A 17,590-nucleotide genomic window follows, 5' to 3' on the forward strand; every position below is an offset into this window, starting at 1 on the left:
GCACAACCCCAGAGTCTGTCAAGACTGGCCCGTACGGGCAGGGGTACCTTTACCTTTACCTTTTTATATAACTATTTTAAAAGTTGGTAATGCTTGATTGTGAGGTTATTTTGGATGCCTCTAATGTGGATATCGGGATGTGGGTGGTGCTGTGGGTTAAACCACAGAGCCTAGGGCTTGCCGATCAGAAGGTCAGCGGTTTGAATCTCCACAACTGGGTGAGTGCCCCTTGCTCAGTCCCAGCTCCTGCCCACCTAGCAGTTCGAAAGCACATCAAAGTGCAAGTAGATAAATAGGTACTGCTCCAGCGGGAAGGTAAATGGCGTTTCCGTGTGCTGCCCTGCTTCGCCAGAAGCGGCTTAGTCATGCTGGCCCATGACCCGGAAGCTGTACGCCGGCTCCCTTGGCCAATAAAGCGAGATGAGTGCCACAACCCCAGAGTCGTCCACGACTGGACCTAATGGTCAGGAGTCCCTTTACCTTTACCTTTAATGTGGATATATTTGTGTATGGTTTTAATTGCTGTTAGCTGCCCTGGGTTCCAGGAGGATGAAAGGCAGTGTATGAAAGCAATACCTAAGCGAAGAAATGCAAAAATGAAAGATGTTTGGGTTTTGAATACTTTGGTGGTCTCTTCTGTCTTTAAAACACATGACTCCTTTGATCCTTTCAGGCAACCATGCCGCATCACATCTCGGGCTTCCAGGCTGCCTACATCACCATCGAGGTGCTGATCGCCCTTGTCTCTATACCTGGGAATATCCTGGTGATCTGGGCCGTCAAGGTGAACCAGGCCCTGCGGGATGCCACCTTCTACTTCATCGTCTCCCTGGCAGTTGCAGATGTAGCTGTGGGAGCCCTTGTCATCCCGCTTGCCATCATCATCAACATTGGACCACAGATACATTTTTACAGCTGCCTGATGGTGGCATGTCCTGTCCTCATCCTCACTGAGAGCTCCATCCTGGCACTGCTGGCCATTGCTGTGGATCGCTACCTCAGAGTAAAGATTCCAATGCGGTAAGAGACACCCATGCCGGAGGGAGAAAATATTGCCAGAGGCGGAGTTAGATTTCTTTTGGGAGGGGGTGTCATATAGAAGGTCATGTTGCACAGGGAGAAATCTGTGCTTCTTCTGTGGAGTCTGGTGGCTTTGTCAGGATTCTCAAAATCTCAAGGGCTTTCCCCCCTTCTTCTTCTTTTTCTTGAACCTGGTCCACTGAGGCATTTGCCAGTGAAGCTGATGCCTTGCCTGCCATCATTTGGGACCCTCGGTGGACGTGCTGCTGCAAGCTGTCAGCTTCTGCCTTGCTCTGACAAGCGAGAATGTGTACACGGCAGCAATGATGTTGTTGTAATGGTTTGTGGACTGAGTAAGTGCAAGGAGGCCCTGCTTAGTTGTTCCTTAGCCTGTGCTAAGAGATAAAAGGGATCTAAGCAACATAACAGGTTGTATTCCTTTAAATTATATAGCATACTCTACCTGCTTCGGGGTGGGGGGGATGATGAAGGATGCAGGAGAAAATTGACTCAGTTCACTTTTAAAGGTGAACCGACCTATTTCACAGCTTCTGAAACAATATGCAAACTCAAACAGCTGTCCTTGGAAATTCACGCTTCTCAAAATTTTGCAGTTCCAACCAAACAATGTTCACAAAAATGCATTTACTAAAGTGTGCATTGAAATGCATATCTTCGTGAAAATAACATACAAAATGCATTATATTTGGGGAAAATGTTTTGCAAAAATGGATACAGAAATGTGTACATACATTAGGATGAATCTGAAAAAAAAATTGCCGGTGAATTTTCATGAGGAATTTAAAAGAAAAATCACAAACTGAGGTGGAAATGTGGACAACCGAGCTTAAGACTGGAAAAATGAAAAACAGAAACTGATGAATTCACTCATCCCTAAAATGGGCTGAAGTTACTCATGTCTCTTAATTTGATGGGTCTGTTCTGAATAGAACTGACATTGAACACAATCCTAAGTAAGTACCCCATAGGTGAGAAGTTGTCAACCCCATATTGCAGTCATTAATAATTACTCAACTTGACACAATGTCTCATGTATAGGACTGAGCTGAGGGTTGGCCCCAGGATCTTTCCGGAGGCTGGTCCATGAGGGCAAATGGTAAATGGCCACATCAACCTCAGCCTGCCCTCAGCTGCCTGTCTTCCTACTGACAATCAGTCCATGCAGTGCCACTACCTGTCAGCTTCCTTCCCCTTAGTCTCCGTGTTGCCCTTGTGGATTCAGCAGAGATGGGGGTGGGACTTTAATTAGTTGGCTCTGCCTGTCATTGATTCTGACTCCACCTATGGGTGGTCTCCCTGCCTGCTGCCTGGCCATTCCTGGTGGGCACCACCAGCCCCATTGCATTCTACACCACATGTCTTTAAAGATACATTTCCTCTATTTCAGATATTCAGGCTGTGAGTGCTGTTGTTTATGTAGCCAGAACAGCTATTGGGGAGGACAGGGAGATAATAGCCCCCATGAGAAGCCCCCTCTGCGCTTCTCACAGAGAACCCAGGTTTGAGGGTGAATATTTCAAATAACTCTTTGCTGATTGTGCAGCGTACTACGTGTTTAAGAGTAAATAATATAATTATCCTCACTTATGTACACGTTAATAACTATTTGCGCTGACTGTGTACTTAACTTATTACTAGCTTAGCCACTTTCCTTTGGTGCTGGCAGAGGGCCCACCCCACATATACTTAAAGGTCACATCATCCCAATATGCCTGACTGAATGGCCTGAGCAGGCTGGGATTTGGGGCATCGTTTTCCGTGGCAGCAGAATTGCTGACTGCCACGTCTCAGCCAGGTGACAGCACAGAACAGCATGTGGAGCTGTTGGCTGTGCTGTGTTTCCACCCACACAGTTAGCGCAATATGCTCTAGCACCAGATCTCAAAATAGGATTGATTTTTTTTTAAAAAAAAGCATTTGGCTTGCAACTCAGCCACATAAGGGATCTTTGCTCACCCCCTTCATGAGGCTGAGAGTAAGGAAACCTTCCTCCTTGTGAAAGAGTAAGTCTAGCTGAGGCAATTTGGCTAGCAGAAATGTAAAAGCAACCTTTGAATACCTTTAAAGTGCTGTGGCACCAATTTTAACCAGTCATGGCTTCCCCCAAAGAGTACCGGAAGCTGAAGTTTGTTAAGCTGAAAGTTGCTAGGGATTGTTTGTTAAACCAAAAGGAGCATCTCCACCCCCATCGTTCTGCCCGGACACTGGGGTCCAGCTCCAAGGGCCTTCTGGAAGTTCCCTCACTGCGAGAAGCAAAGTTACAGGGAACCAGGCAGAGGGCCTTCTCAGTAGTGGCTCCTGCCCTGTGGAATGCCCTTCCATCAGATGTCAAGGGAATAAACAACTATCTGACGTTTAGAAAACATCTGAAGGCAGCCCTGTTTAGGGAAGTTTTTTAATGACTAATGTTTTAATGTATTTTTAATCTCCTGCTGGAAGCTGCCCAGAGTGGCTGGGGAAAGCCAGCCGAATGGGTGGGGTATGTAATAAAATTATTATTATTATTATTATTATTATTATTATTATTATTATTATTAACCATCTTGTGAGATGAATAGGGGCCTCCCAATAACTGCAAACCACAGCTCCCATAATTCTTTGGAGAGAAGCCATGACTGGATAAAGTGGTATTATAGCATTTTCAAGGTATGTTGTGAATGTGGCTTGAAGTTGCCTGTCAGTAGACAAAGCAGGCATATGGGCATAGCTGTCAACCTTCCCTTTTTTTGCGGGAAATTCCCTTATTCCAGCACCATTTCCCGCTGCTTCCTGCTGCTATCCTGGATTGTTAGATATCTCGTAGACTGTCCCTGGGACAGGTGAGGCTGCTGATCCCTTATTCTCGAGGCTGCTGATCCCTTATTTTCAAATCTGAAAGTTGACAGCTATGCATATGGGTCACCTGTCCACAGCCTTCCCCACTATGATGAAATGTGCTGCATTTCTTTTTAAATTATAGTAATAATTCCTAAATGTCTATCTACACATATAAATTAGCACAGGCAGGTTCATGCAAAACTGTGTCCTCGTTTAGTCCTCTTTTTTAGACAATGTATTTCCTATTTGTGGTATTGTGTTTGTGGCCCCCACCTTAAGGATGGTGCACATTTGTATGAACCAGTGATAAAGTGCATTCAGGAGAGCTATTTGTCTTCTGGTCCCTCTGCTGTACTTTGGCATTAGTAGCAACAGAATAATTAACAGTTCAGCTGGTAGCCGTATGAGGAATATTCTCCACGGCCAGGAGGAAGGCAGCCAGTGGTGTAGAAGCATTGCATAGGGACACTTTCTCTCCTTGTTCTAAGCAAATAACTCTCTCCAACATCTCTGTTGGCTTCAGGCTGATTCAACACTTTTGCATTGTTCTTGGATTGTAAATTGAATTGTTAGCTCAAGTGAAAGGCCGAGTTGCACTGTATAGTACATGTAGAAGTGTTTGTAGCTCATTGGTAGAGCATGTACCTTGCGTATAGAAAGCCCCAGATCCAACCCCAGAATCTTCAGGTAGAGCTGGGAGAGAACTAGTTAGACTAATGGTCATCTGACTTGGGATAAGTAAGCTTTCTATGTATTGAATACATTTAGAAGCTGTCTATGTTTTTGACACATTTAGAACTCTCTCTCTCTCTCTCTCTGTGCAACTTCTCAATCTTTTTGCAGTAAAAAATATCCTCTTGATTAGGACCTCCTACTCTGTACTGATAGGATGCGGGTGGCGCTGTGGGTTAAACCTAGGACTTGCCGAACAGAAGGTTGGCAGTTTGAATCCCCGTGACAGGGTGAGCTCCCGTTGCTCGGTCCCTACTCCTGCCAACCTAGCAGTTCGTAAGCACGTCAAAGTTCAAGTAGATAAATAGGTACCACTCCGGCGGGAAGGTAAACGGCGTTTCCATGTGCTGCTCTGGCTCACCAGAAGTGGCTTAGTCATGCTGGCCACATGACCCGGAAGCTGTATGCCGGCTCCCTCGGCCAATAAAGCAAGATGAGCGCAGCAACCCCAGAGTCAGTCACGACTGGACCTAATGGTCAGGCGTTCCTTTACCTTTTACTCAGTATTGACCATTTTGTAGCTGGGATGTTAGCTCCCAAAAGTACAGCTGCTCCCTAAATGATAGAGTCTGGCATGGAGCGAAGCTGGTTCAAGAAGGAAGAATAGCTGTACTATAGGAATCTAGTTGTAAAACAGTAAATTCTGGGTTGGGGATTCCTGTTGGAAATAAAAGATTCTGAGATTAACAGATCAGGATGAGTGGTTTGGTCTGCTTTCCCCCACAACATAATCCCCAACTGCAGGCAAGGATGCAGTCATACAGATGCATGCAGAGTTTTAAAAACTGTATCGTCAGTATGTCTCTACAGTAGACTGGCGGAGAGCGTTTGGAGGGAATGGGGAGAGGTGGGCTCACTGAATGGGGACCCCACAGAAATGGCTGCAAGCTGGGAGAGGGCAGGTAGAGAATACCGCAAACACACTGTCTCCTTGCCCATAGGCTGATGGCAGGGTCCAAACAGATAAATGCCAGGAAGAGCTTCCCTGCAGGCTCTTGCGATCCAGGCAGCGGGACAGCTGCAGCTGCGGCACACTGGGAGCCCAGCTGCGATCGGATTCTGGAATGCGTGAGCAGCAGCTTCGTGGAAATTTATGCTGAGGCATTCTCTGCTCGGAGACACAGCACAACCATTCAGCGCGTGCGGAGCCAAAACCTGTCTGTCTGCTATAGTCCTGTGGGAGTCTTGATTGACAGCATAAAGACAGAAGCAAGCTCTGGGCGGTAGCAGGCAGTGCAGAAGGGGCACGCCCGTTGTCTGCCCACATGGATGCAGTTTAATATCTTATCGGTAGGCTGTGCAGAATTCAGAACCAGAGAAGAGAGGGCAGGTGGTGGCCTTTGCTATAGCCATGGAACCTGTAAAGCAAGATTGCTTGTCTGATTGGATGTAGAAGCATGAAGGGCATTTTCTAGTGCTGCTGCCTGGCTAGGTCACAGAAAGGACAAGCGCCGCTAAGCCTCCTTGTTTTGTCTCAGTTGCAGGCAGAGTCCCCTCTTTAATTCTTTGGTCTGGTTATCAGCTGCAAACACACTGGGCCCTGCTTGCAGCCTGCCTTCTTGTTTGCAAAGTGTGGCCGTCACGGGTGGTGTTCTGGCACGGGAAGCTAGGGCTGATTTTCTGGTGTGACTGGTTGCTGGAGCCACCGGGTCCCGGAGCAGAGCAGGCAGCGTGAGTGGCAGTGACTCATCTCCAGACAGGTTTGCTGCCTGAGGCAATAGAGCCTACCCAGCTTCTGGAACTTGGCTGACTGAGCCTTGCTCTGAATTTCATGACTCACAAAGGAAGGTGGTCTCCTTGTACTCAGGTTTTTACTGGAATATTTATTTTTTCTGTACATGATGACCTTTAAGCACAGGCTGGAGATTAACCCCCATTGTTGGCAGAGACAGATACAGGGCTTGTCCACACTTATCTTTCCCCCACTCTTTCCAGGCACAGCCTGCGCTTCAAAGCTCTGTGTCCAGAGCTTTCCCTGCAAAAAAACCAGCACTATTTATTTATTTAGTATACTTCCCTATACCCATAAGTCTCAGGGCAGTTCACAGACAATTGCGGAGGAACAGGGGTGCGGGGGGAGTGCACCACACCCAGCGGCACAATCCCAGTGGGGTGCCATCGCGGCTGCCCCTCCCCCCCCATGCTGGGTGCCAGGCCCCCAGGATGCACGCTACGCCCCTGGGACACGCACCAGCCACGGCCCCACCTGCTCTTGCCCCCTCGCCAGAACTTGAAGTTCCGCCACTGTTCACACAATAAAATCACAAGATATATATATTTTTTCAATTTTTTTTATTGATTTTCAAAAATTCAAAACAAACAAACAGACATACATACATACATCCTGTTTAAATCTTGGTAACATTAATAAGTGACTTCCTCAAATCCCCTTGATTGAATTTCATTATATATCATTTCGACAGTTTTCCAAAATCGATTTTCTCAAAAAATTAACTTGATCACTTAACATATTTCATTCTTTCTAATTTAACTTTAAACATCTTATCCTTACATATTTGAATCCTAAGCCTATCTATTATTTGCAAGCTTTTCCAATTAAGTTATCTTAACATATTTAGCTAAATAGTCTTTAAATTTCATTCTTTCTTTCTGATACTCCTCCTCCTTCTGGTCGCGGACTCTTCCAGTCAGGTCGGCCAGCTCCGAAAAATCCACCATCTTCATCTGCCAATAAAATCGCAATATAAAAACACAGCACTATGGGTGGTTTTCCACAGCAATGGTGGTGCCAAACGTAAGGGGGAAGAAGAATAACGTCAGAAGGAAGTGCTATCAAATGGATTGGCCCTGCTCTTGTTATGGTAGTGCCCATAGTCCTGCTAGTCTTTTTGCACTAGCAGCAATCATGGGAAGTGACAGTCACTGTAGGATTGTATACCAAAGCCTTCTAACTTCCTGTGCTCACCACTTGAAAAAAGAACTCATTGTGCCCACTGCAATGGGAGTTTTGAAGGTGTATTCTGCAACATGCCATTGATGCAATATTAGTGCATTGGTGGTGGATTCACATTGGACCATCCACACATCATTCTGCTTTATTAGTTGTTCTGTGATGCTTCCCCGGTCTTACTGCATCATTGCAGTCAGAAGGGGCACTCTTGCACTATGGCACTACAAGAGCAGGACACACACAACTCCTAACCTTTGTGGTGTGGAAAACTACAGGAGTTCAGCAGGAATTTGTGGGATGTGCACCAACTGGAAACAAAGCAGTATGTCCACCCTGAAACTTTTGCAGAAGCAAACAGTCATTTTAGATAAAACTGAGGTAAATTGACCAAGTATGAGGCAGACTCCAGTGTTTTCTCATGGCGAAATGCTGCTTGATCAAATTATGTAAATGAACAGTTGAACGAGTGAAACCAACCACCTGTCTCCTTGATCCTTGCCCATGCTGGCTAATAAAAACGAACCAGGAAGGTCTGGACGATGGGCTCTGCAGGGTGGTGAATGCTTCCCTCTGTGAGGGAGTCTTCCCAGCCCTGCTGAAAGAGGCGATCATTAAACCGCTTCTTAAAAAAATATCTTTGGACCCGGCAGTTATGGCCAGCTATCGCCCAGTCTCAAATCTTCCATTCTTGGGCAAGGTGATTGAGTGGGTGGTTGCTGAACAACTACAAGCACGCCTGGATGTTGCAGACCATTTGGATCCCTTCCAGTCGGGATTCAGGCCTCAACATGGGACTAAAACTGCCTTGGTCCCGCTGGTCAATGATCTCCGGCAGGCTAGGGACAAAGGTGAAAGCTGTTTCCTAGTTCTGCTGGATCTCTCAGCGGTCTTTGATACCATTGATCATGACATCCTTCTGGACCGTCTAGAGGAGCTGGGAGCTGGGGGCACTGTTATACAGTCTACCACAGGCATAGGCAAACTCTGGCCCTCCAGTTGTTTGGGACTACAATTCCCATCATCCCTGACCACTGGTCCTGTTAGCTAGGGATGATGGGAATTGTAGTCCCAAACATCTGGAGGGCCGGAGCTTGCCTGGTCTACCAGCTCCATCTGGTACACAGGCTGAGACCTGCAGACTGTCTTGCCAGAGTGGTGCATGCTCTAGTTATCTCCCACTTGGATTACTGCAATGCACTCTACATGGGGCTATCTTTGAAGATGACCTGGAAATGTGGCAGCTAGACTGGTGACTGGGAGTGGCCACCAAGACCATATAACACCAGCCCTGAAAGACCTACATTGGCTCCCAGTACGTTTCCGAGCACAATTCAAAGTGCTGGTGCTGACCTTTAAAGCCCACAACAGCCTCAGCCCAGTATACCTGAAGGAGTGTCTCCACCCCCATCATTCACTGTGGTCCAGCTCTGAGAGCCTTCTGGCAGTTCCCTCACTGTGAGAAGTGAGGCTACAGGGAACCAGGCAGAGGGCCTTCTTGGTAGTGGCATCAGCCCTGTGGAATTCCTTCCCATCAGATGTCAAGGAAATAAACAACTATCCTACTTTTAGAAGCCTTCTGAAGGCAGCCCTGTTTAGGGAAGTTTCTAATGTTTGAAGTTTAATTCTGTTTTTAATGTTCTGTTGAAAGCTGCTCAGAGTGGTTGGGGAAACCCAGCCAGATGGGCAGGGTAGAAATAATTTGTTGTTGTTGTTGTTGTTGTTGTTGTTGTTGTTGTTGTTGTTGTTGTTGTTGTGTGACCTCCCTGCAACTTCTTTGGGTGCATTTGTTGCTTTGATTCCAATTCCACCTCTCCCCCCCCCAGCCCCCCACCTTGCAGACCTAAATGAAGTGATCCCAGTGTTGGAATGTCTGTGTGAGAGAGCAGGCTATTTGCAGTACAAACCTTATCTGCAGCTCTCAGACAAGGATGCTGATAGCCAGGGGTTTGCTTATTTCTGCTCTTGCTTTATTTGCCACGCTAGAAGATTATATGTACAAAGCAAAAACAGAGAAGATTCATCCACTCAGGAAAGGAGAATGCGGTTCAAACTGGAGATTACATGCTCTTTCTGCCACGGAACCACACATCAAACGTGAAGGGGCTCTTGGACTTCCACGGTTTTTTTTTTTTTTTTTGCAAATTTAATTTTTGTAGCATGTGAAATGTTGAATGCTAGCAATGACGAGGTTTTTCATATTCACAGAATCATAGAATTGTAGAACTGTGGAGTTGAAAGGGACCCCTGAGGTGACCCTCTGATTCAACCCTCTGCAATGGGGACCTGAACGATTTAAACAACTGTGTAATCTAATGTTATGTACTGAGTTGAATAGGATCCAAAAGGCAGCAGTCTGATTGGTCCTAGAATAATAGGATCCAAAATGCAGCAGTCTGATTGGTTCTAGAACAATAGGATTCAGAATGCAGCAGTCTGATTGGTCCTAGAACAATGCAGAAGTATGATTGGTCCGAAGGAGCCACCCAATCCAGCTCCAGGTGGAAGTGAATCCACAACCTGATTGGCCTAAGGAGAATCCCGGAATTAGCCAATCACGTGCAGTCCATTGTGTAAATAATGTATATAAAGCAGATATTCTGGGGAAACTTTCATTCCTTACTACTATGAGCTGAATAAAGAGCATGAAATCCACACTCGATTCCGAGTATATTTCATCTAACAAATAGGTTTCAGCAACAAAACGAGAAGAAGCTTGACTATTGTAGTCAGAGAAGCTCTAAATCTGCCTTTCCCAACCTGCTGCCCTGTGGGTGATTTGAACTATAATTCTCATCATCCCTGACTATTTGCTATGAAGACCAGGGCTGATGGGAGTTGTAGTCAAAATATTTGGTGAGCACCAAGTTGCTCCAAATCTCTCCCACCACCTCAAAGCAATTTAATGTTTCCATCACCAACTAGACCTAGTCTTGAAGCCTCTGCAGTGTCATGTTATTTGCAGGCATTACAAAAACAATGTGCATGTGTTATATGCAGTGGAGTGCATGCACAGTAACTGTTGGAACCAAAGCAGCAAGAGGAGCAGGAAGTGAGGCAGTGCATCAGTGGTTTTGGTACCACCAGACCCCTGTCACCATCTTACAACACTAACAGTGGTGTGTAGGTGGGGTAGATGTTCAAACCTCCACGGACAATAACACAGGGTATTTATATGGGAAACAAAACACACATTAATGTAACATGGGTGGTGAATGCAGTTGGATCTAGTGATCTCCTAAACCTATTCCTACCCAGCTGATTTTATCTACTCTCCACCTCTTCCTCTTCCACCTATGAAATGGCTAACTTTCCACCCATCATTGCACATTTGGTGGGGGGAAAGCAAAGAAAAACTTTCAGAAAGTTTCTGTTTTAATTCAGACTGCAAGCTATTGGCTGTACTAGCACTGCAAAAAACAACAACACCAATTTGCTTTTCTGTCTGCCTGATGTTCCCTTTCAAATCATTTTTGTTTTGTTTCTGATTCTTCTCTCAAGCCAGGATGTCATGTCCATTTGGACTCGTCTGCTTGAAATGAAAGGTGGAGATCAAGGTGGGAACGACGGCCTTTAAAATCTAGCCCATAGCAAATAAACACTCAAGTTTGCACAGAATAGCTGTCTTCCTGCGAATACAAATAATAATACTGGCTCCAGCTAGCTTTTGTTTGATGTAAATGAAGAGAGAAGCGGAGTGAAGCCGCCACCAGCGGCATGGCCTTTGCTTGGTATTTGGCAGATTGCAACACACAGCTGGTGAGCAGCTGCCGGCCCAGGCAGATGTGCTGCTTCTCCTAGGAAATAGCAAAAGAGGATTCACATTTGCAGCCGCAAGGGCCAGTCCGTGGCCTTCCTCTCTGGATGATCATGGATGAGTTGTAAATTGCAGACACCTCCAGACAGTCAGGATTTTGCGGGAGGTTCAAACACATGGATTAAGTCACTCTGTTGCCCTAGCATGGGGTGGGAAATTGGGCCCAGCTGGCGGGCTGCAACCTGGGTTCACCCACCCTTGGTGGGGCCATTTTGACAGGTGGCTATGGCCTTGAGACCCACTTCAAGACCAGACCAACTTTCTGCAGGACCTGGTGTGGTGTGGTGAACTTCCTGGGGGACTCTGTAGTGCAATCAATGCAATGCGCTTGAAGCCTCTGGCTATCTGCTCCTAGGTAGTGACTTCAAGACCTGCTTTCTGCTGAGATAGGCTGCAGTGTCCAGTAGCAAAGATGCCCTAGCAGGCTTGCTCTTGCTGCCAATCATCTGGCTGGCAGTAGCATCAAACCTCCCTTGCCAATGAGCAGTCGAGAGCACACTTCAAAGTACCTGGTTGTGCACTGGCAACCACCTCTCTACCTGCCCCAGACCTGGCATCATATATGGGCAGGTGGCTGTGGTTTTGGGGAAAAGCCTTGAAGGCCAATTTGGGACCCTAATTCGGCCCATGGGCAGGAGCTGTCTTCCCCTTGCCCATGCATGACAAATCCAAATTTTTCTTTGCAGGTAGGTTTTTACAGTGATGGGGGAAAGTATCAAAAAGCAGCATGAACGATGCCCAGCCAGAAGATATACAAACACTCCACAAGCAATGATGAATGTAGGCTGTGTGTTCATAAGCTGCATGTATAACCTCCCCTGAAAGAAACCAGAATGAAGGAAGGCTCAATAAAGACCAGATATAAGTTTCATGCATTCAAACCAGGATGAAGGCTTTATGCTCAGCCCTGCTGGACTTCAGTTCAGAAGCAGCAAACAATCACATCAAGTAGGACCCCAGTTAGAGTAAGGACTCCTGTCTTTGATGCCAACTGTTTATTTTTTTCAGCTCCCCCAGCTCAGGTAATGCACTCTTGCCAGGGATGCACTGCAACATTTTGTTAAGGGAACCCCTGTAGTATACTAAGAGCAAACTCAGTTCTGTGACTGCTACTCTTCATAGGCTGTGATAGCAGCATGGGGATATTACCAGGTTCAGGGAAACTCCACATTTTATACAAGTACATGCAATCATTAGAAGATAAGCTAAAGAACAGGGAAACAGTCAGTGGGGGCTGAGAATGTTTCAGTGGGCATGGGATGCTGATTGACTGTTGGGGGACAAAAAGAGAAAACCAGGAAGGGGTGTGTGAATGGAAGAGCATATGGCTGGAACTCTGAACAGGATCATTCCACATAGCAACAGTTTGTGGAATTCGTTCTCTCTTAGTTCTGAGCATGGAGGCTTATGAATGAAGGGTTATGAATGGAGATTTCCTACCATTGTATAAAAGCACCTATTTAACGCAATGATGAATGAGCTCTCTCTCTCTCTCTCTTTCTCTAATCTATAGCTGTACTCTTCCAGAACAGATGCAGTGCTGCTGACTGAGTGCGTGAGCCACGAGAAATATACAAAAGTGTTTGGAGATGAAGGAATGGCAGCATTTATAAGGAACCCCTCCCCAGATTGCCTGCCCACTAGTCTTCCTGTAGATCTAGAGTGAAAACAGGAGGAAACGTTGTCTCCTTGCCTGCCTCTGTGTTAAGGCTAAACATTGTCATGCCTGCAGGGAAGCTGCAGGGGATCTCATTGTCTGAAAGGAAACCAAGGAGCAGATTTTAAAAATGTATTTCTTGTTTGAGATAGTGAACAATAAAGTATGCTGTGAGACTCTGTCCTGGGAATAAAATGGAGGCTTGGGATATCACTCCCAGTCCCAGCATCAGGAAACATGTGGATTAATGCAGGTCAGAGATATGACTAATAGTGTTTTGAAGTCTGCAAAATGTGTGTGTGTTTTTCTATATGTCTATATGACGGACAGCTATAGTTAGCTAGATAGATCTGATGAGAACTGCATGTCTGGGCAGTTCAGTCCAAAAGAGAGACATGATTTCTCCCTGAGTATTGATGACCATATGAAAGAGGCACTGCTGTTGGGCACACCCAGTCTACTATTGCCTTTGGTAAGCATATATTGGGTTTTGTTCTGTTTCCAAGCCCCACAAAAGCTTTTTGACCTAAGGCCAATCTCCCTCTTGTTTCAAGAAAATATTCATCCCCTGCTAAAATTGAAACACCTGTGAATTTGGGGGGATGAGGGTTGCTTTCTTACTGTACTAAAATCTTACAAGGTTGCTGAGGGGTTTACCTCAGTGATCGCTTCCAAGGCATTCCAGGAACTGCAGTCAGCAGGAAGCCACTTAGAGACACAAGAGCAGGCCTAAGTCTTATCTAGACCTTCACCATATTCTCAAGGAGGCCAACCAAATGCCTATGGGAAGCCTGCAAGTGCAACAGGACTCTACCATCCAGTGATTACTAGCAACTGATATGCAGAGGTATACCAATCTCTGATACACAGCCATCACGGTTAAAAAAAAATAAAATTTCAGTTCAGCTCCACTTTGTCCAGTGACAACAGGGCAGACAAATGTGCGTGCAATAAGACTTTCAACTTTCTTAAAAGCTATTGTCTGTCTTCAGCCCCAGTGGGCTTTAGGAGCTGCCAACCCATCAAGGCAGTTTCCATAAAATGCAAATCTGGGTGCTAATCATGCAAATAAAGTAACTTAAATTAGGGAGCTTAATTTGTGTAATCTCATGCAGGTGCTTCATCCCTGTTTCCACCAATTATCTGAGTGCCAGGTTTGGAGCCCCAAAATTAGTTCTGAGTCCCTAAACTCGGCTGAGCTCATTGTCCTTCCACAACCAAATTCATTCCTGATTAACCTAAGCTTTCTTCATTTTAGGATTATAATGGGGGTTTGAGGCAATGGAGTTGTTGTTGCTAGTAAGAAATCCTTGTTGAACTGCTTCAAAGATCCTGAGATCTATGGATACATCCTGATTTTTGCTTCTCCCCTTCCCTTTTTGCAACCCCCTTAGAAAAGTCTATTGGAATAAAAGCAGATTTTAAATAGAGATGAGTGAATCTGCCAATTTTGGTCTCCACATTTCCACCGCAATTTCCTCATGAAAATGTGCCAGCATTTTAGTGCAAATTTCTCTTAATACTTTTCAGATTTTCAGAACATGCCCATTTTTGCAAATGTATTTATAATGTTATTTTAACACTGGGCACGTCTTTAATTCAAAAGCAGGAATTTGCCAGGTTGGTTTCGCAATGGGATATCTAAGGGTGGTTTTCATGGAAGAGGCTTAAAGCAGTTTTTGCATAATCCAGTTTGTAATATGAATGTAAAAGCCTCCTTTTACATTCGAGAGTACATTTGAATGGCAAAATGCCTCCTTGTTTGCTTTTTATGTCAGATTAACAACATCTAGGTACATCAACCAGCATTCCCCAACCTGGTGCTCTCCAGGTCTTCTTGGGCTCCCTCAACCAGACAGCATGGTCAGCATTAGAGAATGATGGGAATTGTAGTCTATAAGTTTTGGAGAGTAATGTCAGGGCTGGCACAAGACATTGTACCACCCAAGGCACATGCCACGGCTGCTCCTCTGCCCCTCTCTAGCCTCCTCTGGCTTGCTTGTGCATTGCTTTATCACTGCAAATGTGGCTGCACAACAGGCTCTGTCCCTTTGCCTCCAGAACCTTTGCACTCACCCTTTGACTGAAAATGCAGATTGCATCACTGTTATCTGGAGCAAACCTTGGGAGAAAGTTGTGATTTCAGCCCAGTGGAAAACAGCAAACATACAGCTTATCTTCAGACCAGAGACGCAGAAGGACGTGTTGTTCTTTGCCGTGTGCCCTGATATCAAAAGGAGATATAGACGTTTAGAAATAAATAAGGAAGGAAGTCATAATAAACTTCATCTTCAGTTCTATTCCTGATAAGTTGCTAAACCAGGGCACAAAACAAATCATCCTTCAATGTTTTTTTTCTCATGTTCTTTTGTTAATGGCTTCCATGGATCAGTGACTTAGTGGGGTCTTCCTCACTAGGTATTTATTGTCAAGCAGAAGTTGTGCAGCCATCTGTTGGAGATGCTCTAGGTTTTCTGCATCAAGTGGGGGTTTGATTAGATCTGGGCTAACCAATGGGCAGCCCTCCAGATGTTTTGGACTACAAGTCGACACCTAGAATACTGTGTCCAGTTCTGGGTGCCACAATTTAAGAAGGGCGTTAAGAAGCTGGAACTTGTGTGGAGGAGGGCAACCAAGATGATCAAGGGTCTGGAAACCAAGCCTTATGAGGAATGGTTGAGGGAGTTGGGTCTGTTTAGCTTGGAAAAGAGGAGACGGAGAGGAGATATGATAGCCATTTTCTAATATCTAAAGGACTGTCACATGGAAAATGGAGCAAGCTTGTTTTCTCCTGCTCTGGAGGGTGGGATTCAAACCAATGGATTCAAGATACAAGAAAGGAGATTCCAACTAGAAAACCAGGAAGAACTTTCTGACAGTAAGAGCTGTTCAGCAGTGGAATGGACTCCCTTGGGAGGTTGGAGGTTTTTAAGCAGGTGTGGGCTGACCATCTGTCATGGATGCTTTAATTGAGATTCCTTTATTGCATGGGTTAGACAAGATGACCCTTGGGATCCCTTCCAACTCTGAGATTTTATGATTCTATGAAAGCATTTAGCTCTGGTCATCCATTATTAATTAATTAAAAGATCCTTTATGACTGATCTGTCTAGCTAGCTCATAATCAGAGGGAAGGATTTTATTTGAAAAGCAAATCCCTCCCACCCCAAAATCAATTTTAAAGGTGCCCATTACAAAAGCTGCTGGACCTATTTGTATGCAGTTTGGCAGGTTTCTTACCTGGGAGCACCTCTTTCATGTCTGTGATTTTCAGACCAATTGTCAACAAAACACTGCAGGAAATAAAACTGATTTCTACCCTTGAAACTGTGATGGCTGCCCTTGTAGGAAAACCACTGCAGCTCTCTATCTGAAAACTGGCAGTATTCATTCCCTCAGAAGAGACAATCTTGCTTGTAAATCCTATCAAATTCTATCACCCCCAAAACCAAATAAAAATAAAACTTTATAGGTGTCCAGAACAAAAAATACCTGGAGCTATCTACCTGCAATATGCCAGGCCTAATCCATTCTGGAGGGCCTAGTATTTCATCCAGTTCTGCCAAAAGGGGGAAAAGGTTATAGCCGCTTTTTGATTTCCCAGTAGGGAAGTGCAGGGGACAGAAAGCAGACTCCAACTACTGGGACAAATTGGGCAGCCTCCATATTGGCCTGAGCCTAACTGGGTTGGTTAATGAAGTGTCCGTTGGAGTCTGAACTGAATCTTGTGGTCAAGGCATACCCTGCTACTGTGTAACATGCCAAGGGCTACCATTGGCTGCTCTGCCTCAGGCAACAAAATATCTTGAGACTTTCCTGTGAACCGGCCCCAAAGACAGTACAGTGGTACCTTGGGTTAAGAACTTAATATGTTCTGGTGGTCCATTCTTAACCTGAAACTATTCTTAACTTGAAGCACCACTTTAGCTAATGGGGCCTCCTGTTGCCGCCGTGCCGCCACCGCACGATTTCTGTTCTCAACCTGAAGCAAAGTTCTTAACCCAAGGTACTATTTCTGGGTTAGCGGAGTCTGTAACCTGAAGCGTCTGTAACCTGAAGTTTCTGTAACCTGAGGTACCACTGTAGATAAGGATTTCCAAGTCTAGGAATCATCTGCCCTATGGGACTCTGCTTCAGCTGCTATGTTCTCTTGCAGGTGGTTGTTTTTAATCCATACAGGGAACCATTTCATACTTTTAAAACATGGCACCTATTAATGGTGACCAAACAGCATTTCAATACAGGAGCAAAAAGCTGATTCACTACCACCACCACCAACAACCAGCCACTCCCAGATGAGTGCAACACCACGGGGGGAAACAGAGGGAGGAAGACTAAAACTCAAAATTAATTAAGCTGTAGCTTAATTATATAGCACAGCAGCATGTGAGGGCAGTGTGTGGAGCAGCAGGAGTAGCACTGCTGCTGTGTTCCAGGATGAGGATGGGGCGAGATGAAGGGCTTGTCCACATTTGTCTCATGCCTTCCAGGGCCAGGTTTAGGTTTGATGAGGCCCTAAGCTACTGAAGGTAATGGGGCCCTTTATATGTCCAGCTGACATTTGTCAACAACAAATTGTGGGTTTGTTTTGTGTTGAATATATGCTATATGGTAATTT

At 45.4% G+C, this 17,590-nt stretch overlaps 1 protein-coding gene across 1 annotated transcript in view; it reads left to right on the top strand.

Annotated features, from left to right (window-relative positions):
• Positions 1 to 675: 675 nt before the first annotated feature.
• ADORA1 (adenosine A1 receptor) overlaps positions 676 to 17,590 on the top strand; it is a 57,153-nt gene continuing 40,238 nt past the window's right edge. The window contains exon 1 of the mRNA XM_079979823.1: positions 676 to 1,020. Coding sequence (XP_079835949.1) covers positions 680 to 1,020 — 341 coding nt within the window. The 5' untranslated portion in view covers positions 676 to 679. The remainder of the gene's footprint in view (positions 1,021 to 17,590) is intronic.

Source organism: Podarcis cretensis (assembly GCF_951804945.1).
Source record: "Podarcis cretensis genome assembly, chromosome: 6".
Classification (NCBI taxonomy): Eukaryota; Metazoa; Chordata; class Lepidosauria; order Squamata; family Lacertidae; genus Podarcis; species Podarcis cretensis.